This window comes from Coffea arabica, chromosome 11c, assembly GCF_036785885.1.
Source record: "Coffea arabica cultivar ET-39 chromosome 11c, Coffea Arabica ET-39 HiFi, whole genome shotgun sequence".
Taxonomy (NCBI): domain Eukaryota; kingdom Viridiplantae; phylum Streptophyta; class Magnoliopsida; order Gentianales; family Rubiaceae; genus Coffea; species Coffea arabica.
The window spans coordinates 36,018-62,161 of NC_092330.1; the positions used below are offsets into that span (position 1 = coordinate 36,018).

A 26,144-nucleotide genomic window follows, 5' to 3' on the forward strand; every position below is an offset into this window, starting at 1 on the left:
CTTTATTTCCACCGAAATTTTCCTCTCTTATGTAGAGATTGTTGCATGAGCTGCTACCGGTGGATGATGTGTTAGCAAAGTTTCAAGTTCATGGCCCCTCTAGGTGTCAATGCTGTTCGCCGCCTCAGTTGGAAACACTGCAACATGTGTTTGCTACTGGGGCGCTAGCAAATGAGGTTTGGGGTTTTTTTGGGCAGTCGTTAGGTTTTGCAATTCCTTCAGTTGCTTGTGTTAGGTCACGATGCTACAAATGGTGGTTGCTCCCTGTCAAAGGGACGGCATTGAGGTGGCTATCCCGTGTGCTACCGTTGCTTATTGTCTGGTTCTTATGGCGGGCTAGAAACATGGCTAGATTTGAGGGACGGAACATATCCATTGTTAAGGTTCGGGGATGGATCATCGATGAACTGCGGTTATTGATCCAGGTTTACTTTTCGACCATGACGAGGGTACCACTTCAATGGGCGGCGATTCTAGACTCGCTATCCGAGGTTCGGAGGTCCTTAATATCCACTCTGGTGCGATGGGTGTGTCCTTCGGACAGTTTCCTTAAGTTGAATACAGATGGTTGCTCTACTTCTCGAGGTGGGGGTGGTGGTGGAGGGATTAGGGATTCCTGTGGAAGGCTCATTCTGGCTTTTGCTGATTTCTTTGGTCCGGTAAGTCCCCTCCAAGCGGAGGCGCGCGCGCTACTTTTGGGTCTTCAGTTAGGGCGACAAAGAGGGATGTTGCATTTAATTGTTGAATCTGATTGTCTCGTCTTGATCAATTGTTTATGGGGGGAGGGGGAGGTCCAGCGGTCATTTGGCCTATCGTGCGTGCGATTCGGTATGCTGATCCGGAGTATCATCAGTTCAAGCACTGCTATAGGGAGGGAAATGCTGTGGCTGACTCACTGGCTTCCTCCAGTACTACGCGTGGGTCTTTCGAGCTCTTCACTAGGGCTTCTCAATTACCGTGTCGCACTAGAGGGTTACTAGCCCTAGATATACAGAACTTTTGTAATTTTCGTTTTTCCTTTCAGAGGTAAGGGTGCGGCCTTCCTTCCTGCATTGTATTCTTGGGCAGCTTGAATAATAATGTGGGATTCGGTTAAAAATAAAAATAAAAAAAATGCCCATCCTTGCAAAAGCGAGATACAAAGCACCTTCATTGCTCATTGCTTGTTTCATCATTTATTAAATGCAGTAATTTCTTGACAAATCTTGCTTTAGCAAATTTTAATTTTGCAGTTGATCCGCAGTTTATTTTTCATACAAGAAAATTGTAGTTTTGGTTCCAAATGCTTGAGGGATGAATGCTTTTAGTCCCTAAATTTTCGAAGAAAGCAAATGTAATCCTACATGTTCCAATCTCTAAGTACATTTGCACATTTAATCCTACTAGTATGGATGTACGTGCATTGCATGTTGCAAGTATTTATTTTGGTGATACCCTTGCCAAACATATTCCTCAAGTGCGATATCTCAAAACAATCAATTAATAAAGGGAATCCATTAAGTATCACTTGAATTTCTTAGTCTCATTACTTGAGTACCAACTATTATTTGATAATCTAATATATCTTTTGATTGAGATATGAAAAATAAAATGTCTTGGGAATCTAAAAACTAACCTAATATGTCTAATAATTTTTTATAGGATCTAAAACTATATTAGTTTGAAAACTGACTTTATTTTTCAATTATTGTAAATGATTTCAAAGGACTAATTTTCGTAAACTTTAATCCTAATTACATAATGACATTTGTACCTCTATATCCACATTAAAACGTACACATAAGCTATGTAGATGCATTTTCTTATGTTCAAATATATTATCTAGACATAGACTAATTCAAATATTGGAGTAAAGGTATTTTTTTTTTGTTCCATTATTAATCAATATTTGTCCAAGCATATCCATAGAAATGAAAAACGATGCTAGACGGGTACGTAGGCCCTCTTTTTCTCTTTTACTCTAGTATGCAGCTATATTGCTTTCGTTTTCTTCTCTGTTTTTTTTTTTGAAAAGAAATATTCTCAATTAAGAAAATTAGTGTTATCCTACTCATAACTTCACAAGTCAGAAGATCATGCAAAGTAAATTAATGATCGAAAAACTACTCACAGGAATCGAGTTATAGGTCAGGAATTCAAGTCTCACAACCTATAGTTAAAAAAATCTAGAGGATGTGTCAAGGCATCAATATGGTTTAGATGATACTTCTCATGTAACTCAATTCGTTCCCTATTAGTATAGAATAGTGCAATTCTTAATGTTAAAAAAAATAATAAAAAATAAACCTTCCAACCTCCAAGATGCTTGGTGTCCTTTTGTCTACATTGTTATTGAAAAATAAAATGAGTTTCTTACATTCGTTTAATTTGAAATTTTTGTGTCATTTTTTTGATTTATTTCGATTTATTACAATTTGCACTTATTACTTTCATGTATATAGTCATGAGCCGTTTTCTTTTTCTTAAGAGTCACAATATATTTTCACATGGAAACTTATTTTTTTAACCAAATTTTGTTTCCAATTCATGTTTAGCTTCTAGGTTTATCCTGCTAAAGTATTTTTTCTGTACTTCACTACTTTTTTGAACCCGTTCCTAAAATTTTCTTAGGAATTTATTTCAATAAATAGGTCTTGCTAGAGTAAAACTTAAAAGTCAGTGTTACATGAATTGCCTAAAAAAGAATTCAAAAGGCTTCTAGATAGCCTAGAGAAATATTATACATATACTGTTCTGTTCTATTCGAATAAGATTAATTTAGAAAGGTACTTGGGAGGAAAAAGAAAACTATAGTTTTCTTTTCTTTCCTTTCATAATTAATGTTCTACATCTTTAAAATAGAAAAAACGTATGTATTTATTATTATTATTATTATTATTATTATTAGTAGAAGAGGGATGAGATTTAAGAAATATGAACGCAGAAAGAGGAATTTGAATCCAAGACCTCTACTTCAAGCAGATACGAATATATGTTGTCTTCTATTTTGAATGGGAAAAAAATAGAGAGCTTTCTTGATATTAAGGAAACCTTCTTTTCTATTCTTGTTTGATTTCAAAAGATCATCCTCCAACAGTTTCAAAATTGAGCTCCTCTCAAAAGAAAATTTATTTCGATTAAATTTTAATTCTTATGTTAACACAAATTCCAAGGTTGAGGTTCTAGAAATTAGAGATTTTGATTCAAATCCCCATGCCCTCTTCCAACTTTTTAAAATTCACTCTTCTCTTGCTATAAAAATAAAAAATAAAAAATACATATTTTGTAACATCAATGTTGGCACTTATGTCAACAATATCTCTTATTGACTTGGTGAAATCCAAAGTCAGACTTTAATGTTTATGATTACTGAGTATTTTTTGTAATCTTCAAGCCCTAGATTTAATGATAGAATTAATTAACCAGTAAATTAATGGTACTCCAAGTGGCTTCATCTCCTTTCCAGAAAATCTAAATTCTTGTCTAATGCTCAGTTAAGTACACGACGGATATAGCGCCATTTGTGCATACTGCTGAGGATAAAAGTCAGACACCTACATGACTAAAGGAGATTTATTTCAACTATACTATATTTCTGGATAAATTCTAAAACTTTTAGAAATTAATTCCTACTCCATGAAGAATTCTAGATCAAAACCAAGACCTCAAAGTCCAAATCAAGTAAAAAACCTAATTATTATTAAGAGTGCTCTCATGTTTGGAATATAATAGAGTCATTAAAATTTCCAATGACGGCATTGTTGGGAAAAAAAATTAATCACTAACACAAATGTGGCTATTTTTTTTTTAATTCTAGTTTAGATTTAACTTGTTGAGGTTCCCTTCATGGCTTCCAATTAGTCGTTGTTATAGACATTGTTAGGTTTTAGCTCATTAGAGTTACAAACTCTTTTTTTTTCCCTTTTGACGACTTAAATTTTTTACCATCTTATGTAATTCTATTATACAACTTATTTGAAATTTAAAATATGTTTCATAATTCAATTATACAAGGGTATTACTTTGGTGCTTTTAATATATATATATATATAGACTAATTTTTATCAATTCCTATCAAAATCCAATCACATTAACTGTTATGTAACGTTAATTAATTTTTTAAAAAAGAACTAAAAAACTTGAAATAAATATTATTGGCCATAATTCATTGTAAAAGATGACTGATTACCCACATACTGATCGCATGAGTAATTAGTCTTTAACCCAAGAAAACAAAGATTCGGTTGGCAAAAAGAAATTTAGGTCAAAGACTAATTACTCAAGTAACCAGCATACGAGTAATTAGTCATATTTTATTACAGAGTATGACCAACAATATTTTATTATTTTTTTCAAAAATTAGTTGCTGGCACATAACCTGATTCCAATAGTAGGTGGTAAAAATTAGTCATTAGGACTAAATGTACATAAAAACTAAAATATTTGGAACTACGTTTGGTTTGATTCAAATTTTAGAGACTAAAAGCGCTTATATCCCAAATATTTGGGACCAAAATTGCAATTCTCTCTTTTCATGGTATGGGACCAAAACTGCTGCTCTTTCATTTTATGCCCAACTTCTGAAGGATCAAGTGTATATGGTTGGCAAATGTTACTTTCACATTTTGGCTTCAATCTACTTTTCATGCCAAAATTAGAAGCTGGAGCTGGAGCTCTCAAGTGTGCCAAATGTAATGTTCTTGCACCTTGATGATGGAACATGCCAAAATTAGGAGCTGGAGCTGGAGCTCTCAAGTTTTAGGTGTGCCAGATGTAATGTTCTTAGACCTTGATGGTGGAACGGTGAACTGCCTTATCATGCAAGAGATGCAAGATCCAAAGGGGAAAAACAATCCCTTTACGACGAGAGAAACACTTATCCATATACCAAAAGCTTTACTGGGAAGTAGTTTTTTTTTTTTTTTTTTTTTTTTTGTTAATCGTTAAATCTACGAAGTTATAATTACCCCAACTAGCTTATTGTCTTTTCCATAGATGCCAACGTTGTCTCCAAGGCTGCTGCATTCTCAAACAAGAAAACGAAGTGATACCAAAATACGACATATCAATCACAAAAATGCTGGCAGGACAATCTCAATTAATCAAACAAACAATATGAGTAAAATAATTTTTCTCTGATACTGCCAAGGCAAAGTAAGAAAGTGACGAAAGGGATTGCTATATATAAGACTTATAGGGGTTGATGTCCAACATATTATCGAGCAATGGAGGCTAAGGTGGCCAACACTAGAAAAGACCTTGGTGGTTCACTCCCTGTTGAGAATGTCCAAGAACTAGCTTCTAATAACCTGAAAGAAATCCCACATCGATACATCAGACCTGAACTTAATCCTGATGAAGTTTCAGTTGATGAATCTTTACAAATTCCAGTCATTGATATGAGCAAGCTTGCAACAGACCATGTAGATTACCAAAATGAAATGGCAGAACTTCACCAGGCATGCAAAGAATGGGGTTTCTTTCAGGTAAAATCAGGAAAGCTTTTTATGCTTACCAATTAAAACCGTCATAGTCTTTTCTTGGGTAAAATGCATACTCGAGAATTTTGTTCCTGCATGCTTTCGATATATAACTACGATTTTGCTTCCTAATTATGTCTGTGCAATTCAATCTTCAAACAGTTAATCAATCATGGGGCAACAATAGCAATTGAGAAAATGAAGGTTGTCGTAGAGGACTTCTTCAAGCTGCCATTAGAGCAGAAGATGATCTATGCACAACTGCCAAATGATCTTGAAGGATATGGTCAAGCATTTGTCATATCGGAGGACCAAAAGCTCGACTGGGGTGGCCTGCTCTTCCTTTACTCCTTACCAACCTCCCAAAGAAATATGAGATTCTGGCCTAACAATCCAAAATCTCAGGTACACATAAATAGTACGTCAGATAAATCGTGATGCAAATTCTCTTAAACCCATCCTTGTTCTTCAAGTTCTTATATTGTTACCCTTTCCCTTTCCCATTAGTCAGCTTTGTCCAATGTACTGACTGCTGCAGGTCCCTAATGGACAAGAAAAGAATTTTTCCCTGAAGCAATGTTCTGATTTCATGGTAGCACAGTATTAAGACAACAAAGTAATAGCAAGCTCACAAGGAATTTTTAAACCAGAAAAAATTTGAACATATTTCTCTCCACTTTGAGCTTCTAACTTTCTCTAACCCATCCAGATCAACCTTGGATGAATACTCAACTGAATTGCACAAACTCTGCTTGAGTCTCTTTAATCTCATGGCTATGAATCTTGGATTGGATGCCAAAAAAATTAGCAGCTTGTATGAAGATTGTGTTCAAGGAATAAGAGTGAATTACTACCCACCATGCTTGCAAGCAGACAAGGTTATTGGCCTTGCTCCTCACTCTGATGCCACAGGACTGACCTTATTAGTTCAAGTGAATGAAGTTCAGGGCCTACAGATCAAGAAAAACAGTAAATGGGTGCCCATTAAACCCATTCCAGGAGCCATCATCATCAACATTGGTGATGTCATGGAGGTAACCATCGAATCTTATTTCAACTTAAAAATAAAAATGATCCTGCTTCTGAATGTTGAGGACTTGCATTTGAGTTGATTGACTCCATGAATTTGAATGCAGATATTGAGTAATGGGGAATATTGCAGCATTGAACATAGAGCTGTTGTGCTTTTCCAGAAAGAAAGACTTTCAGTTGCCGCATTTCACAGTCCTAATATCTGTGTAAAAATTGGTCCTCTACCTGATCTTGTGAAAGAAAATGGAGCAAATTACAAGACCTTACGGCACGAGGACTTCATAAGACTGGTTATTTCCAGGAAACTTGATGGAAAAAGCTTGCTGAGAACCATGAAAATCATTAAATAAGAAAATTGCAAGTATCGGGAAAGAAAATTTTCTGCCATCTTTCTTCAGAATAAAGAAGTGTATCATCACTTTCATCAGGGCCATCAGCCCATGATGAAAAGTCAGTGAAAATTCTGTTCAAGTAATAGCTAATTAAGGAGACATTTTGGTGAATCTCAATCGTACATTTATGTGCATATACATGCTGTTGAATTTCAACAAATGTTGGCTGCCTCAATTCCTGAATTTGGAAGCCAACATTGTTGACTTCTCTTTGGCACAATTTAATCCCACATCGGTTGGGTTATTGGAAGAAGCTTAGCTTGAGAGCTATAAATAGCTCTCAAGTCCTCCCAATTGATAAGTACCAAGAACAACAAAGAATTACCCATAAGGATTTTGTAATTCTTTGTATTCTTTCTTCTCTCCTAAATTATAAAAGCAGGCTGCTTGAGTGGTACTCGGAGAGTAGGCAAAATTAGCCGAACTCCGTTATCAATTTTTCGGGTGCGTTCTTTCCATATCTCTTTTATTTGTTCCGCATTTATTTAGTAGTTTCTTTTCTGTAGTAATATAGTATTCAATATATTTGTATATATTTGTCGGGTTTATTCATAGTGTTTTATACGATTCTCTTGGGTGTATTTTCTTATTCGCGTGTACGTATTATTTATGTATACACGGGTATAGTTGTGATAATACACCGTGCACGTAAGTTCTGTCTAGGAGACTGGGTTTTAAGTGGGACCGCTTGTGACCCCTCCAGCCTTTCCTGGGAATTTACTTGGAATGGTAATTCTGTCTAAGGAGATTGTTTTGACGATCTTTCCTGGGAATTACTGAATCGGTTTAATCACTAGTTGTAATTTTGAGTGGGAAAATACCCGGTTTCCCCAACAAGTGGTATCAGAGCCGAAGGTTCGTCCTTTGGCTTGTTTGTAGTTTGTTATATTGAATACTATCATTTGAGTCTGTAATGGCATCTGACAATTTCACGTCAAGAATTATATCTGGGGCATCGGCTTCCTCGTCCACATGGTCGAGGATTCCAATGTCAAGTTTGAAGGTGGCGGTGGACACATTTGACGGTACTAGCCATTTCGGCATGTGGCAAGGCGAAATCATGGACTCCCTTTTCCAACAGGGTCTTGACATTGCCATTGAAGAAAAGAAACCAGATGACATAGAAGAGAAGGAGTGGAGTACCATAAATCGGTTGGCATGCGGAACTATTCGATCATGTTTGTCCAAAGAGCAAAAATATGCTTTCAAAAATGAGACTTCTGCATGAAAATTGTGGAAGGCATTGGAGGGGAAATTTCTGAAGAAGAGTGGTCAGAATAAACTCCTAATGAAGAAAAGATTGTTCCGTTTCGATTACCAACCAGGTACTACTATGAATGAACACATCACTATGTTTAATCAATTAGTAGCAGACCTGTTTAATTTAGATGTAAATTTTGAAGATGAAGATTTGGCTTTGATGTTGTTATCATCCCTTCCTGATGAATTTGAACATTTGAAAACTATGTTACTTCATGGGAAGGAAAATGTGTCTTTAGATGCTGTATGTTCTGCTTTGTATAGTCGTGAATTGAGAAAGCAGGATAAAATGAAAAAGAAAGTAGCTGTAGCAGATGAAGCGTTAGTGGCAAGAGATCGTCAACAAAGCCAATCAAAGGGGAGAAGAGGAAGGTCCAAATCGAAAAGCAGAGTTGCCAAAGATGAGTGTGCTTTCTGTCGTGAGAAAGGGCACTGGAAGAAAGACTGTCCAAAGTTAAAGAAGAAAGGGAAAGTTCCGCAAGACGTAAATGTTGCAGAATGCAAAAGTGATGCGGAATCAGATTTCTCGTTGGCTATATCACATTTAACATCCCATCCAGATGAGTGGATTTTGGATTCAGCTTGTACCTACCATATGACTCCCATGCGGGAGTGGTTCTTTGAATTTGAAGAATTTGATGGTGGAGTTGTGTACATGGGAAATGACAATCCATGTAAAACAGTTGGGATAGGATCAATCAAACTGTGTAATCATGATGGATCCACCAGAATCCTGAAGGATGTTCGGTACGTGCCGAATTTGAAGAGGAATCTCATCTCCTTGGGACTCTTGGAGTCAAAAGGCCTGGAAGTGAGGATGCGAGATGGAATTCTTAAAGTAACTTCTGGAGCACTTGTGATGTTGAAAGGTGTGAGAAAGAATAATCTGTATTACTACCAAGGTAGTACAGTTGTTGGGACAGTAGCAGCGGCAACATCTTCCAGTAGCAAGAAGGATGCGGAGGCAACAAAGTTGTGGCACATGCGATTGGGACATGCTGGTGAAAAATCCTTGCAAAATCTTGCCAAACAAGGATTATTGAAAGGTACGAAAGTTTGCAAATTAGAATTTTGTGAGCATTGTGTTCTGGGAAAACAAAGAAAAGTGAAATTTGGCACTGGTATCCATAATACCAAAGGTATTTTGGATTATGTGCACTCAGATGTGTGGGGACCTGCCAAGACTCCATCCCTTGGTGGCAGGTATTATTTTGTCACTTTTATTGATGATTTTTCCAGAAGAATTTGGGTGTTTACTATGAAGAGCAAGGATGAGGTGCTAGAGATTTTCCTTAAATGGAAAACTCAGGTTGAAAACCAGACGGGAAGAAAGATCAAGATTCTCCGAACAGACAACGGTGGAGAATACAAGAGTGATCCCTTCCAGAAGATATGCCAAGAATGTGGCATAGTTCGGCACTTCACAGTTAGAAAAACATCACAGCAGAATGGGGTGTCAGAGCGTATGAACAAGACACTAGTGGAGAAAGTACGTTGCATGCTGTCTAATGCTGGATTAGGCAGAAAGTTTTGGGCTGAGGCTGTGACATACGCTCAACATCTCGTCAATCGCTTGCCATCATCTGCAATCGGTGGCAAGACTCCATTAGAGGTATGGTCTGGAAAACTTGCAACAGATTATGATTCTTTGCGTATTTTTGGTTCTATCGCATATTATCATGTAAATGAATCAAAATTGGATCCACGTGCAAAGAAGGCTCTCTTTATGGGCTTTAGTGCTGGAGTTAAGGGATACCGGTTGTGGTGTCTAGAAGCAAAGAAAACCATTATCAGCAGGGATGTTACCTTTGATGAATCTGCCATGTTGAATAAGGTAACACAAGATGGAACCAGTGGTACTCCGCAACAGGTGGAGTGTACGCCGAAACAGGTGGAGTTTGAGCAAATAATGGTGAGTCCAGCAAATAGCACCATCAATGACTCTCTCATGGTAGAAGAGGAGTCAGATGAGGAAGAGGTTTCAACCCAAGAACCTCAACAGCAGCAAGAGTCAATTGCCGTCAATAGGGCAAGACGAGAAATTCATAAACCTGCTCGTTTTGTTGACATGGTGGCTTATGCACTTCCAGTTATTGATGATGTTCCATCCACATTTTCTGAAGCAGTTCAAAGTACAGAAAATGATAGATGGAAAGATGCTATGGAAGAAGAGATGCAATCTCTTCAGAAGAACAAGACGTGGAAGTTGACACAACTACCGAAGGGCAAGAAGGCAATTGGATGCAAATGAATATTTGCAAAGAAAGAAGGATTTCCTGACAAGATTGATGTTCGCTACTAGGCAAGATTGGTGGCTAAAGGCTACGCTCAAAAGGAGGGAGTTGATTATAATGAGGTATTTTCTCCAGTTGTTAAACATTTCTCTATTAGAATTTTGTTGGCCTTGGTAGTGCAGTTGAATTTGGAGCTAGCTCAACTTGATGTGAAGACTGCGTTCCTTCACGGTGACTTGAAGGAGGAAATCTATATGTCTCAACCAGATGGATTTAAAGTTGCTGGTAAAGAAAATTGGGTTTGTAAACTGAGCAAATCGTTGTACGGATTGAAACAATCACCGAGACAATGGTACAAACGATTTGACCAGTTCATGATGAGTCAGAAGTACACAAGAAGCAAATACGATCACTGTGTGTATTTGCGCAAGCTACAAGATGATACCTACATCTACTTACTCTTGTACGTTGATGATATGCTGATAGCGTCAATGAGTCAAGTTGAAATTGACATATTGAAGGTTCAGTTCAGTAAAGAGTTTGAGATGAAGGATTTGGGAGAAGCCAAGAAGATTCTCGGCATGGAGATAAGCAGGGATAGAACGAGCGGCAAGCTCTGTCTGACACAGAAGCAGTATTTGAAGAAGGTGCTACAACGTTTTGGCATGAATGAAGATTCAAAACCTGTAAGTACTCCGCTTGCTCCTCATTTGAAACTTAGTAGCCTATTATCTCTAAAGACGGATGAAGAGCGAGCATACATGGCGAAAGTCCCGTATGCTAATGCAGTTGGTAGCTTGATGTATGCAATGGTGTGTACGAGACCCGACATTTCACAGGCAGTTAGTGTGGTAAGCAGGTTTATGCATGATCCAGGCAAGGGTCATTGGCAAGCTGTGAAATGGATTATACGGTATATCCAAAATACCGTAGATGTTGGATTAGTATTTGAGCAGGATAAATCACTGGGTCAATGTGTAGTTGGATATTGTGATTCTAACTATGCAGGTGATTTGGATAAGCGACGTTCTACAACTGGCTACTTGTTCACATTTGCCAAAGCGCCAGTTAGTTGGAAGTCTACTTTGCAGTCAACGGTGGCTTTGTCAACAACGGAGGCAGAGTACATGGCAATTACAGAAGCTGTGAAGGAGGCAATTTGGCTTCAAGGATTGCTTGAAGACTTGGGAATTGGTCAAAAACACATTAACGTGTTTTGTGACAGTCAAAGTGCTATTCACTTAGCAAAGAACTAGGTCTTGCAAGCAAGAACGAAGCACATTGATGTTCGCTATCACTTTGTGCGGGAAATTCTCGAAGAAGAGGAGATTTTTCTTCAGAAGATTCGGACTACGGAGAATCCTGCAGATATGCTGACCAAGGTAGTTACAAGGTCCAAGTTTGAACATTGTTTAGACTTGGTCAATATCCTGCATATTTGAGTTGGCGCCTGAGGGCGCAAATTTGGAAGCACCGTAAGAACCGTTTGTTTTTGTTTGAGGGAGAAGGTTTGTATTTTTGTGGTGGGATTAGAAATTATGCCAAGGTGGAGATTTGTTGAATTTCAACAAATGTTGGCTGCCTCAATTCTTGAATTTGGAAGCCAACATTGTTGACTTCTCTTTGGCACAATTTAATCCCACATCGGTTGGGTTATTGGAAGAAGCTTAGCTTGAGAGCTATAAATAGCTCTCAAGTCCTCCCAATTGATAAGTACCAAGAACAACAAAGAATTACCCATAAGGATTTTGTAATTCTTTGTATTCTTTCTTCTCTCCTAAATTATAAAAGCAGGCTGCTTGAGTGGTACTCGGAGAGTAGGCAAAATTGGCCGAACTCCGTTATCAATTTTTCGGGTGCGTTGTTTCCATATCTCTTTTATTTGTTCCGCATTTATTTAGTAGTTTCTTTTCTGTAGTAATATAGTATTCAATATATTTGTATATATTTGTCGAGTTTATTCATAGTGTTTTATACGATTCTCTTGGGTGTATTTTCTTATTCGCGTGTACGTATTATTTATGTATACACGGGTATAGTTGTGATAATACACCGTGCACGTAAGTTCTGTCTAGGAGACTGGGTTTTAAGTGGGACCGCTTGTGACCCCTCCAGCCTTTCCTGGGAATTTACTTGGAATGGTAATTCTGTCTAAAGAGATTGTTTTGACGATCTTTCCTGGGAATTACTGAATCGGTTTAATCACTAGTTGTAATTTTGAGTGGGAAAATACCCGGTTTCCCCAACACATGCTAAATGTAAGATTAAACTTTCATTCACTTGAGTGATATTACCTGATCATTGCAATTGATCTGTAGCACAAAATAAGCCAGAATCGGGAGAATGGAGGATTGCAACATAATCTGGAATGTCGGTTGAACTCTGGTTTTGGTTTGAAATTAGACTACATAGCTAATAGTCCAGCATCCATGCCTAATGAACAAGCCTCTAATTTAGAGGTCTTAATCCTGCAGTCTTTTTTTTAATAAATAAAATTTTTATGAGAAGTTTATGTGATTGTGGGAATGTGATGTAAGCATTTGGAACTTTGATACTCTTCTCGGATAGGATGGTAAACTAACTTAACTAATATATTTACATCTCTACCAGAATTTAGAAGTGTGCATTTTTCTCAAGTTTTACAGCCGCAATGAAGAAAAAAAAACGAATCGGTTCCTTCTCCTCTCCCTTTTCCACAGCGTTTCTCTTCCCTCCTTCCTCCTTCCTTCAAAATCCTTCTCATCACAAAACTTCGGTATGTTTTAGTGCAATGGATAGAAATCGAATTTTGAAATTAGGAAAGAAATCTTGTGCTTTTGGCTTCTTTTTCTGTGTGTGCAAAGATTTGTGCCCACTTTTTTTTTTCCTTTTGTCTAAAATGAGACTCCAAATCTTATAAGAGGAAAGGAAAGGAAAAGATAAGGAAGAATTTGAGAGTCGGATCAGGCCTCACAACCATCTGGACAATTTCCTTATCAACTAAACTAGATAGAATATCTAAACCACAAAGAATATCAAATCCAAATGCCAAAATTATCCCTCCAAATCCAAATGCTATTTGGAGATTATAATTTCATCATTTTCAATGAGAATTACTGTGGAAATAAAACTTCAACTGTGGCAATATCATTTAAGAAAAAAAAAACACAAACTAATAACTTGGTACTGACCTTGAGAAAAAAGCAAGCAAAGTGTGTTGCCACAAAAGATCAAAATTGTTGATACAGGCATGTCTCATGGTTTGTTTAGATTAGATTACTCAGCAGCCACTTTTTTTTTTTAATCCTCCCCCACTCCCCTATTCCCTCCCTACCCTAAACAGGTCAGCCAAGATTTGAATCCTGGTCTATCAAGCGGGACTTTAACTCCCTGACCACTAGCCCCACCACTAGTAGTTCAGAAGCTATTATCACATAATTGATAAACTATATAATTTACCATATTTTTTGTAGTTCTGACCTTGATCAGTTTCCGATGGTAGGGGGAGGGATATGTTGGGTGGTAGGTCTCGAATTGACTTTATAAAAAAAAAAAAATCTGTTGTTATGCAAAACCAGGAGGTTAATAGTCATGTACGATCTAAAATGATTCCACATTGAAGAAAGTAACTTCATCACCCAAAATTATGTTCATCATAACTTTAAAGGCAGTGTTCATCATCTCAGTTAACAACTCAATTGGTTCATCCGGATTCTCCCATGCACTAAATGCATTCCTTGCAATTTCATCCACATAGTCGATGAACATTGGCAAGGCCTCCTGTCTGGCAAGTGAAGTTGATTTCAGCTGCCCGTGGAGTCCTTTCTTTCCTAATAAATCTGGTGCTGATTTATGCCAACCTGCTCAAATACGCTCGTCGATCGGTCAATACTTTTCTGCATGTTTCCGCTGCTGTGACAATGATGCATGGCTTTCAAAACAGGCATGCCCCGTTCAATGGAGCCTTGCCAAATCTGTTCATGCAATCCCAGAGGGGTCGCACTTCTTTATCCACAGCAAGTGTAATTTGATTTAGAACGGGAGAAAGAAAAAATTCATATATATGTGCTAACAATGATAAGTCGCAGATGTCAGTTTCAAATTACTGGTTTTTGGCTCCAAAATTTAGCAAACCCAATTCCTTAGTCATGTACCTGATCAAGATTGGCCTTAAATTGTCTACGTGACTGGTAGATGATTTATGGTGGCATTCGCATATGCCACACACACATATATATATATATATATATATATATATATATATATATGCTTGCAGGAAAGGAAAAAGCTCTAATAGATGATTTTGGTTTCGGTTTGCCTTCAAAGTACATCAAAAATAACAAATAATCATTCTACTAATCTCATCTTTTTTATGTTCATTTTTCTGTTCAATCCAAAAATTGCCGATTGTTGCCTCTTGCCTTAGAGTTGCTTAGGTTACATACAAATTCTCTTCTCCTCTGTGTTTTTGGTATGATCCTATACAAATGCTAAAAAAATCCTTTTTCCCCCCTTTCAGGCAGATTGTATTGAATCGCTTTTGTAATGAAAATTGGTTATGGTGGCATGGTAATTAGTAATTAGCAACAAAAATTCTTTACTAACGAATCTATAACAACTAAAATGATACTTATCAAGATGTGCCATTGGCCTTAAATTCTTCTACGATAGTCATTGAGCAACTTATAGAATCTCCCATAAGTTGCTAAATAATCATCTACTAAAATTTACCAACTGTATGATTATTTATGAAGTAATGACATTGAACTCCATCAGCTAATCTCGGTGGAGTAATTATTCAATAAGCAAAAAGAATGACTATGCAATGAAATTAGGACAGGTTGATACAGGATTTTATTAAGTTTATTGGATTAATCATCTCACATGTTTCTAAGGGTGATTAGATTACAAATTACTCAGAAACATGAAATCTCTTACATTTCGTGAAGCATCTGTGAAAATGTGAAAGGCACCTTATCAAATTTCAAATTCGTTGGCCAACTACTGAATTAGCAGTAAGCAATTTGGCATTCCTTCAATTTTTAATGCTACGGCTGATCTTCTCCATCGATAGCTATATATAAGAGGTCCAATTTTTTGGGAAAACGGGTAATTTTTCACTCAAATGATACAACTAGTAAATTAAACAGATTCAGTAATTCCTAGGAAAGATTGCCAAATAATCTTCTAAGACAGAATTACCATTCCAAGTAAATTTCCAGAAAAGTCTGGAGGGGTCACAAGCGGTTCCACTTAAAACCCAATCTCCTATGACAGAATTTACATGCATGGTGTATTATCACAACCAAATCCGTATATACATAAACAGGACAGACACACGAATAAAAAAAATACACCTAAATGAATCGTATAAAACATTACAAATAAACCCGACAAATAGATTGAATACTATACTACAGCTGAAAAAAACTACCAAATAAATGTGTAATAAATAAAAGAGATAAGGAAAGAACACACCTGAAATTGATAACAGAATTCGGTCAAATGTGTCTAATCTCCGAGTACCACATAAGCAACCTACTCTTATTAATTTGGCAGAAGAAAGAATACAAAATTTTGGTGTGTTTTAATTGGGAAGGGAGAGTGTTAATTTATAATTCTCAAACACTTCCCCAAACCTTAAACCCACCGATGTGGGATAAGTGATTATGCCAAAAGGTTAACAAATCTCCGCCTTGGCATAATTTCTAATCCCACCAAAAATACAAACCTTCTGACTCAAACAAAATAACAAGTCCTTGCGGTACTTCCAAATTTGCGCCCCTTGGGTGCCAATTCAAATGTGTAGGATGTTGATCAAGTCTAAACAATGTTCAAACTTGGATCTTGTAACCACTTTGGTCAGCATACCTGCAGGATTCTTCGTAGTCCGAATCTTCTGAAGAAAAATCTCCTCTTCTTCAAGAATTTTTCACATGAAATGATAGCGAACATCAATGTGCTTCATTCTTGCGTGCAAGACCTGGTTTTTTGCTAAGTGAATAGCACTCTGACTATCACAAAACACGTCAATGTGTTTTTGACCAACTCTCAAGTTTTCAAGCAATTCTTGAAGCCAAATTGCCTCCTTCATAGATTTGGTAATTGTCATATACTCTGCCTCTATTGTAGACAAAGCCACTGTTGACTGCAAAGTAGACTTTCAACTAATTGGCGCCTTGGCAAACGTGAACAAGTAGCCAGTTGTAAAACGTCGCTTATCCAAGTCACCGGCATAGTCAGAATTACAATATCCAATTACATATTGACCAATTGATTCATCCTGCTCAAATACTAATCCAATATCTACAGTATCTTAGATATACCATAGAATCCATTTCACAGCTTGTCAATGACCCTTACCCGCATCATGCATGAACCTGCTTACCACACTAACTGCTGTGAAATGTCGAGTCTCGTACACACCATTGCATACATCAAGTTACTAACTGCATTAGCATACGAAACTTTCGTCATGTATGCTCGCTCTTCATCCATCTTTGGAGATAATAAGTTGCTAAGTTTAAAATGAGGAGCAAGCGGAGTACTTACAGGTTTTGAATCTTTGACAGGTTGTTGAAACCTGTGCAATAATAAAACCTGCTCAAACTAAAAGTAATTTCTGTAGATAGTAGTAAGCAGAGTCGAATCCACAGAGACTGGGAGTAATTGTTCCTTTCCAAATTCACAGTGACAAAGGGGGTGTTTTATATCAGGAGTGACAATTTAAACAATTCAACTAAAAGTAAAAAAAATAAAATAGCCAACTAGAAATTAAATAACAAATTACTAAAATCTAATGAGTGATAATTAAGGATCTAGCCAAGGAATAACTTCAGCAATGGTTCACCTAATTGATCATCGATAAGCAAAGGCAATTCCAATTATTTACTAATAAATAGGTTATAACTGCCAAACAAGCGATGACAGTTAACCCCTCCTTACTGTGTCGATGATTAAGGTACGCCCGTTAATCACTGCTCTAATTGAGAAATAATCCTAAGTACGCCCATAGAATTTAATTTCCCGATTGCCTTACGTATTAGAAGAGCCCTATTCTAATCAAATAACGCACTACCAGGGTTATTTTAGATTAGCCCGCGTATTCCCCTGACACGAATCTAATCATGCCAGTTGTCACTATTTTGAGGTAATTAAACAATTACGGATTTAATACCTCAATTGACAATAGATTATTAAATCAATTAATTATCCGGATCCAAGACAATCAATTAATTAAACAACCATAAGCACTGCAACCAGAGAATATGCAAATACCAATAAATAAAAGAAAAAGATAAAATTAAATCGATCTCACAGTTTTAGGCGACCCAAAGCATCCGTTGTCCCTTGACTAGACAAAGGGATTTAGTTCATGTTTGCAGAACAAAGCCCACGCAAAATTTGTGAAAGAGCCGCGGGCATCAGGGGAAAGATGGACAAATCAAATTTGGTCAAAGTGATAAAGAACAGGAGATGGTTCAATGTTTTCCTAATTGTTCCTCGCATCCAAGGAATGAAAAGTAACTACTAAGTACTAAAGCAACTGAGAAAAGTCAAAGGCTAAAAAGCAACCAGCTAGCCCTACTCAACTCTATTTCCATTTCATATCTCATTAGTCTTTTTTGCTCTGCGGCGGCTCTGTGCGGCGCCTCCCCTTACGTAGAGGACTCCCTGTGCGGCGCTCCAGCTCCAGTGGGAAGAAGAAGCTCCCCTAACCCTTCGTTCCTTTCCTCCTTTTATTCTATCTTCCGCAAATTACCAAAAAGGACTTGTGTCTCCTTGTTTCAAAAATACCCTGAATGCCTGCTACTTGAACTCTTTCCTGATAACTGTCAAATTGGCACTTATTATGGTATTTTCGTTCTACTCCCTGAAATATATGTAAATTACGAAAAATGAGTAGAATCTAATAATTAATTCACATCAGATCAGGTAATAGGAAAAATTAATAATAAAATAAATGATAAAATTGCAACCTATCAATCTTCATTCATATCAAACCGTTGCAGTACCTTCTTCAAATACTGCTTGTGTCAGACAAAACTTGCCTCTCATTTTATCCCTACTTATTTCCATGCCGAAAATCTTTCATCTCGAACTCTTTACTCAACTGAGCCTTCAATTTGTCAATTTCAACTTGACTCTTTGACGCTATCAACATATTATCAACATACAAGAGTAAGTAGATATAGGACTCATCTCATAGCTGGTGCAAATACACACATTGATCGTATTTGTTTCTTGTGTACTTCTAACCCATCATGAACTAGTCAAATCGTTTGTACTATTGCCTCGGTAATTGCTTCAATCCGTACAATGATTTGCTCAGCTTACAAATTCAATTTTCTTTACCAGCAACTTTGAATTTATTTGGCTGATACATATAGATTTCCTCCTTCAAGTCACCGTGAAGGAATGTGGTATTTACATCAAGTTAGGCCAGTTCCAAATTCAACAGTACTACCAAGGCCAATAAAATTCTAATAGAGGAATGTTTAACAACTGGAGAAAATATCTTATTATAGTCAACTCCCTTCTTTTGGGCGTAGCCTTTAGCCATCAATCTCGCCTATAGCGAACATCATTCTTGTTAGAAAATCCTTCTTTCTTTGCAAATATTCATTTGCATCCAATTGCTTTCTTACCCTTCGGTAGTTGTGTCAACTTCCACGTCTTATTCTTTTGAAAAGATTACATCTCTTCTTCCATAGCATCTTTCTATCTATTATTTTTTATACTTCGAACTGCTTCAGGAAAGGTGGATAGAACATCATCAACAACTGGAAGTACATAGACCACTATGTCAGCAAAACGAGCAGGTTTTTGAATTTCTCGTCTTAACCTATTAATGGCAATTGACTCTTGCTGCTGTTGAGATTCTTGGGTTGAAACCTCTTTCTCATCTAGCTCCTTTTCTGTCATAGGAGAGTCATTGATGGTGCTGTTTGCTGGGCTCACTATTATCTGCTCAAACTCTACCTACTTCGATGTACCCTCCACCTGTTGCGGAGTACCACTGGTCCCATCTTGTACTACTTATTCAATATGGCAGATTCATCAAAGGTAGCATCCCTGCTAATAATGGTCTCCTTTGCTTCTAAACATCACAAACGGTATCCCTTAACTCCAGTGTTGAAACCCATAAAGAGAGACTTCTTTGCACGTGGATCCAATTTTGATTCATTTACATGATAATATGTAGTATAACAAAAAATATGTAAAGAATCATAGTCTGTTGCAGGTTTTTCAAATCATACCTCTAATGAAATCTTGCCACCTATTGCAAATGATGGGAAGCGATTGACGAGATGTTGAGTGTATGTCACAGCATCAGTCCAAAACTTTCTGTCTAACCTAACATTAAACAACATGCAACAAACTTTCTCCACTAGTATCTTGTTTATATCTTCTGACAGCCCATTATACTACAGTGTTCTTCTGACTGTGAAGTGCCGAATTATACCACATTCTTGGCATATCTCTTGGAAGGGATCACTCTTGTATTCTCCACCGTTGTTTGTTCGAAAAATCTTGATATTTCTTTCCGTCTGGTTTTCAATCTGAGCTTTTCATTTAAGAAAAATCACTAGCACATCATCCTTATTTTTCATAGTAAACATCCAAACTCTTCTGAAAAAATCATCAACAAAAGTGACAAAATAGTACTTGCCTCCAAGGGATGGAGTCTTGGCAGGTCCTCACACATCTGAGTGTGCATAATCCAAAATACCCTTAGTATTACGGATGACAGTGCCAAATTTCACTCTTCTCTGTTTTCTCAGAATACAATGCTCACAAAATTCTAATTTGCAAGGTTTTACACCTTTCAACAATCCTTGCTTGGCTAGATTTTGCAAGAATTTTTTACTAGCATGTCCCAACAGTATGTGCCACAACTTTGTTGCCTCCGTATCCTTCTTGCTACTGAAAGATGTTGTTGCTACTGCTGTCCCAACAACTGTACTACATTGGTAGTAATATATATTATTTTTTCTTTCGCCTTTCAACATCACAAGTGCTTCTAAAGTTGCTTTAAGAATTCAATCTCGCATTATGACAACCAGACCTTTTGATTCCAAGCCTCCAAAAGAGATGAGATTCTTCTTCAAATTTGGTACGCACCGAACATCCTTTAAGATTCTGGTGAATCCATTATGATTATGCAATTTGATTGAACCTATCACAACTGTTTTATATGGATTGTCATTTCTCATGTAAACAACTCCACTATCAAGTTCTTCAAATTCAAAGAACCACTCTCGCATGGGAGACATATGGTAGGTGCAACGTGAATCCAAAATTCACTCATCTGGATGGGATGTTAAAGGTGATACAATCAAAGAGAAATCTAATTTCATATCACTTTTGCACTCTGCAACACTGGCGTCTTGCAGAGCTTTCCCTGTCTTTTTCAACTTTGGACAGTCTTTCTTCCAATTCTCATGACAAAAACCACACTCATCTTTGACAACTTTGTTTTTCGATTTGGATCTTCGTCTTCTCCCTTTTGATTGGCTTTGCTGATGACTTCTTGCCACTAACGCTTCATCTACTGTAGCTATTTTTTTTTTCATTTTATCTTACTTTCTTAATTCATGATTATACAAAGTAGAATATACAGCATCTAAAGACACATTCTCTTTTTCATGAAATAACGTAGTCTCCTAACGTTCAAATTCATTAGGAAGGGATGACAACAACATCAAAGTCAAATCTTCATCTTCAAATTTCACGTCTATATTTACTAACTGATTAAACATAGTGATGTGTTCATTCATAGTAGTACCTGATCGGTAATTGAATGGGAACAACCTTTTCTTTATAAGGAGTTTATTTTGATCACTCTTCTTAAAAAATTTCTCCTCCAACGTCTTCCATAATTTTCGTGCAGAAGTCTCGTTCTTGAAAGTATACTTTTGCTCTCTGAACAAACACGATTGATTAGTTTCGCATGTCAACCGATTTATGGTACTCTACTCCTGCTCTTTTATGTCATTTGGTAATGTTGGGAAAAAAAGGGTAATTTTTCACTCAAATGATACAACTAGTAAATTAAATCGATTTAGTAATTCCCAAGAAAGATTGCCAAACGATCTCCTAAGATAGAATTACCACTCCAAATAAATTTTCACGAAAGGCTAGAGGAGCCACATGCGATTCCACTTAAAATCTAGTCTCCTATGACAGAATTTACATGCATGGTGTATTATCAGAATCAGACCAGTATATACATAAACAGTAAATATACACGAATAAGAAAATACACCCAAATGAACCACATAAAAATACTGTAAATAAACCCTTCTATACTACAATCGAAAAAAAACTATCAAATAAATGCGTAATAAATAAAAAAGATAAGAAAAGAACACACCCGAAATTTATAACGAAATTTGACCAAATGTGTCTAATCTCTGAGCACCACCTAAGCAACCTACTCTTATTAATTTGGGAGAAGAAAGAATATAAAATTTTGATGTGTTTTAATTGGGAAGGGAGAGTGTTAATTTATAACTCTCAAACACTCCCCCAAACTTTAAACCCACCGATGTGGGATAAATGATTATGCCAAAAAGTCAACACAATTTGATATTGAGACATTGATATCAATGGAAACTGAGATGGCCAAAACAAGAAGGGACCTTAGTGGTTCTCTCCCTGTGGAGAATGTCTAAGAACTAGCTTTTAATTGCCCTAAAGAAATCCCCTAATTGATACATCAGGCCTGAAATAATGCTTAATGAAGTTTCTACGAATGAGGCATCACAGATTCATCAACATGGGAAAGCTTGCAGCTGATCATTCAGGAAGCCAGAATGAAATGGCAAAACTTCATCGGGCTTGTAAAGACTGGGGCTTCTTCAGGTAACAAATCAAGAGAATCCATCACATATAGAATCCTAATTATACAACTCGTAATGATCTGATACGCAAATCATTTTTCCTAGTAAAGTAGCGACTAACAGTACGTGACTCAATCTTGCACAGCTAATTAATCATGGGACTACCACAGTAATTGAGAAAATGAAGTTGGTGATGGAGGACTTCTTTAAGCTGCTATTACAGCAGAAGACAGCCTATGCACAACTACCAAATGATGTTGAATGATATGGTCAAATATTTGTGGTATCAGAGGATCAAAAGATTGACTGGGGGGACATGCTTTTCCTCCGTGCATTGCCAGTTTCTCAGAGAAATATGAGATTTTGGCCTATGACTCCAACATCTTTCAGGTAGACAATGAATAATATAGAGTATCACAATCTTTTCCTACTTCTGCAGTAATATTATGCTGCTCTTATATTTTCTCAAAAGGCTAGCCTTTTTTGTCAAGCTTCTCTGCTTACAGAATTTCCCATTTCTCATGGGAATTTATCCTCTATTTTTCACGCAATTGTAAAACAAAGATTCTTTAAAAGGAAACATCTTTTGCTTCCATTGGAAAGCTACATGGATTACTTTACTTAGGTGGCAAAAACTTGAAAATTGTGTAAGAAAAATTCATCTCAACGCTAATTTACAAATTTCTGATGATGTCAGAGCAACCATGGATGAATACTAACTTCAAATGCACAAGGTTTGCATGACCCTGTTTAAACTTATTGGGGCGAATCTTGGTGTAGACCCAGACAAATTATGTAGCATCTATCAAGATTGCATACAAGGAATAAGAATGTGAATTACTATCCACCTTGCCAGCAAGCAGACAAAGTTATTGGCCTGACTCCTCAGTCTGATGCAACAGGACTGACCTTATTAATTCAAGTCAATGATGTTCAAAGCCTGCAAATCAAGAAAAGCAACACATGGTTGCATATTAAACCCATTCCCGGAGCAATCATCATCAATATCGGTGATATTATGGTGATAAATGATCACCAAAACCAAACTCCTACTTACTGAGCATCTATAGATATCATTGAGTTGCTGTGCTTCAATAATTTGTGCAGATAATGAGCAACGGGGAATATAGCAGCATTGAGCATAGAGCTATTGTGGATTTCTGCAAAGAAAGACTTTCAATTGCTGCATTTCACAGAACAAATTTCATAGCAAAAGTTGGTCCTCTAGTAGATCTTGTCAAAGAAATTGGAGCACAATACAATACAATAGAAACTGAGGGCCTTCTCAGACTGTATCTAAGTAGCAAACTTGATGGCAAAAGCTTACTAGATTACATGAGGATAAACAAGTGAAAGAATCAGCATATTTTCACTTGTGGTATTACTATTTTCACTTGAGGGGAATATAGCATCATTGAGCATAGAGCTATTGTGGATTTCTGCAAAGAAAGACTTTCAATTGCTGCATTTCACAGAACAAATTTCATAGCAAAAGTTGGTCCTCTAGTAGATCTTGTCAAAGAAATTGGAGCACAATACAATACAATAGAAATTGAGGGCCTTCTCAGACCGCATCTAAGTAGCAAACTTGATGGCAAAAGCTTACTGGATCACCTGAGGATAAACAAGTGAAAGAATTAGCATATTTTCACTTGCGGTATTACTATTTTTTTTTAAATCTTCATCATAAACCAAGCTTAATGAATCACCTATATGCCTTTATGGAAGTTTCTAGTTGCATGTTATTGATCCAGATTCCTAAGATTATATCGGCGGTGGTGTTTAGTTGTCCAAATTCAAGTGTGTTTCCTGGATGAAGTATCAATATTAGGAAGTTTGTAACTCTATATATCCCTACAGTGGTGTGCTAGATTTGCATTTGTCCAGACCAACCTTGGATGAATATTCACTTGAATTGCATGAAGTCTGCATAACCCTTGTTAAATTGATGGTCACGAATCTTGAGGTGGACGGACCAGAGATACTAAACAACATGTATCAGGATATCATGGAAGGGATGATAATGAATCAATGTCCACCATGCTCGCAAGGAGACAAGGTAATGTGTCTCATCGTTCCACACTCTGATGCAGGACTTACACTATTGGTTCAAGTCAACAAAGTTGAAGACCTGCAGATCAAGAAAAATAATAGATGCATGCTTACATAACTTCCTAGTTCTAGTTTTTTGGTCATGTACTTGAGGAGGAGAATGATGACGTAGGAAGTCAGGGAAAACAAGAAAAATTGTCAGAGAGGAAGAAGTCAATTTCTAAGAATGGACATAAAGTCGGTTTCTAAGACATGAATTTCCTTATTTTGGGTAAACAATTTTCTAAGTTGCCTCGCAGTACGTGAGAAGCAAGAACATCCATAGCATTCATCCTGTCCCTGGAAGAATCTTCTGTGCAGGCTATAGCTATTCACACAATAGACGTTATGCTCTCCAACTTTTCAGTAAAGTGTTGATAACCTGGCTTGAGCAAGTTTGCATCTACTACCTGAGATAGTGCATTTGGCACACGACTTTTTACCCAGTTCCTTAGACATGTATCTGAAAACATTTCATCAATGTGCTTCAATCTAGCGAAAACTTCTATCAGCATGCTTCCGTAGCTAAATTTCAGATCCTGTTGACACTAGTCCTTCCAATCCATACTCTAAAGTGGAAATTGTTCAATGGATCACATTTTCACACAATTATAATAGAAATTTTGAGTTTAAATCTCTAAGAAACAAAATGGAAGTATTTGGAAGTAATTGGAGCTTTACCTGGTGCAATGTAGCCAAATGTAGCTAGAGACTTGGTGTAGGCAGTGTTCTTCTCACCGGCCAATATTTTTGCAACACCAAAATTAGTCACACAGGCAACCATATCTTCATTTAGAAGGACATTATTTGGCTTCAAATCATAGTGAACAACGGGAATTGAGTAACTATGATGGAGGTACTCCAACGCTGATGCCACATCTATCATCATATTCATTCTTTGGATGATACTTAAACAATTGTTGTAAGAATACAACCACTTCTCAAGTCAAGGCTCCCATTGGGCAAGTAATCAAGTATTAATACCTTGAAGCCATCATTAGAGCATACACCGATGACTTTGGTCAGATTTCTGTGCCTAAGACTGCGTAAGACTTCAGATTCTCTGGTGAAACTCTTGAATGAATATTCCAACGGTAAATTGAACACCTTTATGGCCACACACATTCCATTAGCTAGAATCCCTTTGTAACCAGATCCAAAACTTCCCGTGCCTAGTAAGTTGCTTTCATCATAACCATTGGTTGCTTGTAGGAGTTCATAATACGAATCCTTCCTTTTGCTGTCAAGGAGAACAAATTAGTTCCATTAGGAAGCTTTTCCTTTGTTACATATCAAAAGAACAAAAATGCCAAGGCTACACCAGCAATTATTGCTTAAGCTCCAAATGCTATCAATTTAGTTTGAAGCACTTTCTTTGTCCTTGATCTGTGAATTGAAGGAGTTTGGCTTGCTGGAACGTGAAACCTAGATGATCCACATAATGCATCATTGGAGATAAAAGATTCACTAGGAAAGTTCTTGAAAGGGCCGTTAGATGGAATTTGCCCCAGTAAATAATTGAAAGAGACATTGAAGTAGCTGAGAGATTGAAGTGTTTGTGATAGGTCCAAATATTCCAAACTTAGCATGTTAAGTTGTTATATGCCAAAGAAAGATGATTCAAGTTTTCTAAATCTCCAATTCTGCTAGGAATGTTATTTGAGAACTGATTCATCAACAAATTTATCCATGTTGCAACCTTCAACAGTCCAATCTCTGAAGGTAGAGAGCCAGTCAAGAAATTTGATGACAGAATAAATCCCAAGAGATCTTTGAGGCTCCACAAACTGTCACATTGCGTGGGCCCTGATCCACACACACGTCACTGATACGGTCCTCGATCAACTCGTT

At 37.0% G+C, this 26,144-nt stretch overlaps 2 protein-coding genes and 1 pseudogene across 2 annotated transcripts; 2 read left to right on the forward strand and 1 right to left on the reverse strand.

Moving 5' to 3' along the window:
* Positions 1–5,079: 5,079 nt before the first annotated feature.
* LOC140016949 (S-norcoclaurine synthase 1-like) lies at positions 5,080–6,994 on the forward strand. Its single transcript, XM_072071252.1, has 4 exons — positions 5,080–5,465; positions 5,622–5,864; positions 6,143–6,493; positions 6,596–6,994. The coding sequence occupies exons 1-4, from the start codon at positions 5,205–5,207 to the stop codon at positions 6,839–6,841; spliced, it is 1,101 nt and encodes a 366-aa protein (XP_071927353.1). The 5' UTR covers positions 5,080–5,204; the 3' UTR covers positions 6,842–6,994.
* A 14,974-nt stretch (positions 6,995–21,968) lies between these two features.
* On the forward strand, positions 21,969–23,555 carry LOC140016830 (S-norcoclaurine synthase 1-like; annotated as a pseudogene).
* A 748-nt stretch (positions 23,556–24,303) lies between these two features.
* On the reverse strand, positions 24,304–25,188 carry LOC113703794 (probable serine/threonine-protein kinase At1g01540). Its single transcript, XM_072070818.1, has 3 exons — positions 24,975–25,188; positions 24,557–24,621; positions 24,304–24,333 (listed from the first exon to the last, which is right to left on the reverse strand). Exons 1-3 carry the CDS (start codon positions 25,186–25,188, stop codon positions 24,304–24,306), a joined length of 309 nt encoding a protein of 102 aa, XP_071926919.1.
* Positions 25,189–26,144: the final 956 nt, after the last annotated feature.

Coding starts and splice junctions, on each gene's coding strand:
- LOC140016949 (XM_072071252.1), top strand. CDS start 5,205: ATGGAGGCTAAGGTGGCCAACACTAGAAAAGACCTTGGTGGTTCACTC. Junction 5,865..6,142: donor CTAACAATCCAAAATCTCAG/GTACACATAAAT, acceptor CTCCACTTTGAG/CTTCTAACTTTCTCTAACCC. Junction 6,494..6,595: donor ACATTGGTGATGTCATGGAG/GTAACCATCGAA, acceptor ATTTGAATGCAG/ATATTGAGTAATGGGGAATA.
- LOC113703794 (XM_072070818.1), bottom strand. CDS start 25,188: ATGAATATGATGATAGATGTGGCATCAGCGTTGGAGTACCTCCATCAT. Junction 24,622..24,974: donor ATTTGGCTACATTGCACCAG/GTAAAGCTCCAA, acceptor TTGTGTGAATAG/CTATAGCCTGCACAGAAGAT. Junction 24,334..24,556: donor TGGATGTTCTTGCTTCTCAC/GTACTGCGAGGC, acceptor CTTGATCTGCAG/GTCTTCAACTTTGTTGACTT.